We start from the raw sequence: 2,852 nt of genomic DNA on the forward strand, positions 1-2,852 counted from the left end.
AATTCTAAGCCAGAGAGAGAGAGAGAGAGAGAGAGAAGGGCGTGAAAATTACATCAAACATGGGCTGTGTCTTCACTACATTATGGCATATGGGTAGGTTTCCTATGTTTAGAAAAGTGATGTGAGCCACGTACCCTTGTCCACTAACTACTACAATACATACAAACTCCGCTACTACGTGAATGATTTAATATACCTAAAAAACTAGAAATATCCATTTGAATTTGTCATTGTCTTACAATTTTATTTTTTTATTTATTTATTTTTATTTCATATCATTCTTTGTCACAATCTTGTGGCACTAAAGATTGGATGATTGCCTTATCAACTAGCCAAAACTTTAATAAAAAAATTGAAATTGATATGATAATTGTATTTATAATGTGTTTCGCAATTTCGCTTATGAATCTAAACTTTTGACCTCATGCAATTAACCTTCACTAGAAAACCCGATCAATAACACATTTTATGTTTAATTAATTAACTTAAGGAAATTATCTTACTAACTCAACTTAATTGGGCTACATTGACACAATTTGTTTTTATAGATACAATTGAATTTCAACTTATGATGTATTCTCTATGATAATTATTCTTATTATCAAGTCAAGACACAAACTGATTTTTAGTGTAAACGAGAATTTCAAACCTCAGATCTCTTATTTAATGACAATAAATTTTACTTTTTAAACTAACTAAAACCCACATTACAATGAGACAAAAATAATGAGTTGTAACACATATATCACATAATTATCTTCTCTTTAATATTCAATTTCAATGAATATCATACAAGGTATGACATCTCAATTTGTCATAAACATAAGAATCTAAGTTTGATGTAGCCCTTTTAGTTTAGATACACCCTTAGAGATTTTTTTTTTTTTTTTTTTTTTCAACAATGGTCTAGCATATGTGAGAGGGCCAAAAAAGTTGGAAAATTAATCAAATTCGCAAAAAGGTAGAAATTGAAGTAGTAATAGAAAAGTAGTTATTAGTATAGCTGGCAATTCTTATACATTTTTTTTTTTTGATAAGTATACAAAATTGTATTTTATTGCTCACGTCAAAAGATGAACCAAAAAAGAAAAACATGAAACATAAAAAAAAAAAGGAAAAACGACTAAAATTATAAGTGGGGACCACCAGGGCTAAAACTGATCGCTAGCTAGCTAGAAGGCCGCAAAAGTAGCGTATATAAACCCTCCTTGGCTCTACCACTTCACTCACACTTCTACATAAATTAAGTTAACGCCACCAAGTTTAGCTCTCCAAAGCTTTTGAACCCCGAAAATCAAACGAAAAACCTCTGAAACGTTTCTCTTACTGTCCACCATGGCTAGAGCACAACAGCGATACCGAGGTGTCCGCCAAAGGCACTGGGGCTCTTGGGTCTCGAAATTCGCCATCCTCTGTTGTAATTCCCTTCTCTAATCACTTCTGAAACGTCTCTTTCTTTTTGTATCCACGAAACGTTTCGATTCTATTCATTTCTTAAAAAAAAAAACTTTTTTTTTTTTTTTTTTTTTTTTGGGTGGGGTTTGGGATTTGGGTAGTAAGAGTAAGAGATACATTTTCAATGATTTTTTTTGAAAGAAATATTTCGTGTTCTCATAGTTCATTTGCGTTTGCATTTTATAATTGTCAGGAAGACGAGAATATGGCTAGGAACATTTGAGACGGCAGAGGATGCAGCAAGAGCATATGATGAAGCAGCAAGGCTGATGTGTGGGCCAAAAGCACGTACCAATTTCCCATACAATCCCAATGCGCCTCTCAACAAGCTTCTTTCAGCAACTTTGACAGCCAAGCTACACAAGTGTCATTTGGCTTCTCTCCAAACGGCCAAAAAACCTGTACAGAAAGAGCCACAGTTTACCATGAGTTCCCATCAAAATAGTGGACAAACTGGTTTTGTAGAGGGTCAAGGGGAGACTAGTACTGATAATCAGCAATTTATGCCTCTTGAAGATGACCATATAGAGCAAATGATTGAGGAGTTACTTTATTATGGCTCTATTGAGGTTTGCAATGTTAGTGTGCCAACATAGCATAGGAGAGGGCTCTAAAATTTAAATGTGGCATCTTCCATTTCTTATTGTTAGAGCCAACTTTTTGTTATCTATGCTAGATTACCTTGTAATAATGTAATAGGACTTCCCGTTACTATATTAATTAATGAAACTAGTATTTGTAGCATATATGCCAATTGCCCACAAAAATACACCATATATCTAGTAAATGCCAAATGAAGCAGTTTTTTTTTTTTTAATAGAATTAAAATCATGAAAGACATAATTCAAAACTCCCCCCTCTTTTTTTTCTTAATTTCCTTTGTGAGATAATAGACCAATTCTGAAGGCCTATATATAACTTGGGGTATTAGAAGGCCGTTCAATACAAAGACCCATATATATGAATAGAAGTTTGATGTGGGCCATTCCTCGAAATTGAATGGCTTTACTTTTCTTGGAAATTATTTTTAATCCTTAAGGGTAGAAAAATAACGCGTCTTTTGTGCATACTCATGATGGAAGAATCTTCATAATTTGAAGTGAGAAAGAACACAAAATTTACTATTTTGGATTATACCAAGAAAAATATGAAAGAAAATTGAGTACAACATGGGAAGAAAACAATTATAATGTCGGTGATCTTCTACAGGACTATTGTTTTTTTTTTTTTTGAACTGTACAGGGCTATTGTTGAAAACCTTGCATATATGCACCCAAATTATCCAATCCCACCTATGTATATGTATGAGTTTAAATTTAATAAGAATTCAACACAAAAGTCCCAACCTTACACCTTCAAATAAAACAATATCATATTATATATTTTTTCGATTAAAA

At 32.6% G+C, this 2,852-nt stretch overlaps 1 protein-coding gene across 1 annotated transcript; it reads left to right on the forward strand.

Moving 5' to 3' along the window:
- The first annotated feature begins 1,223 nt into the window (after positions 1-1,223).
- Positions 1,224-2,201, forward strand: LOC112008182 (ethylene-responsive transcription factor ERF003). Its single transcript, XM_065776486.1, is given in 3 exon segments — positions 1,224-1,393; positions 1,396-1,417; positions 1,649-2,201. Coding segments are annotated over 3 exon segments (483 nt in total). The 5' UTR covers positions 1,224-1,335; the 3' UTR covers positions 2,052-2,201.
- The last annotated feature ends 651 nt before the right edge of the window (positions 2,202-2,852 follow it).

The sequence above is a fragment of the Quercus suber genome, unplaced genomic scaffold, assembly GCF_002906115.3.
Source record: "Quercus suber isolate HL8 unplaced genomic scaffold, Cork oak 2.0 scaffold_135, whole genome shotgun sequence".
Lineage (NCBI taxonomy): Eukaryota > Viridiplantae > Streptophyta > Magnoliopsida > Fagales > Fagaceae > Quercus > Quercus suber.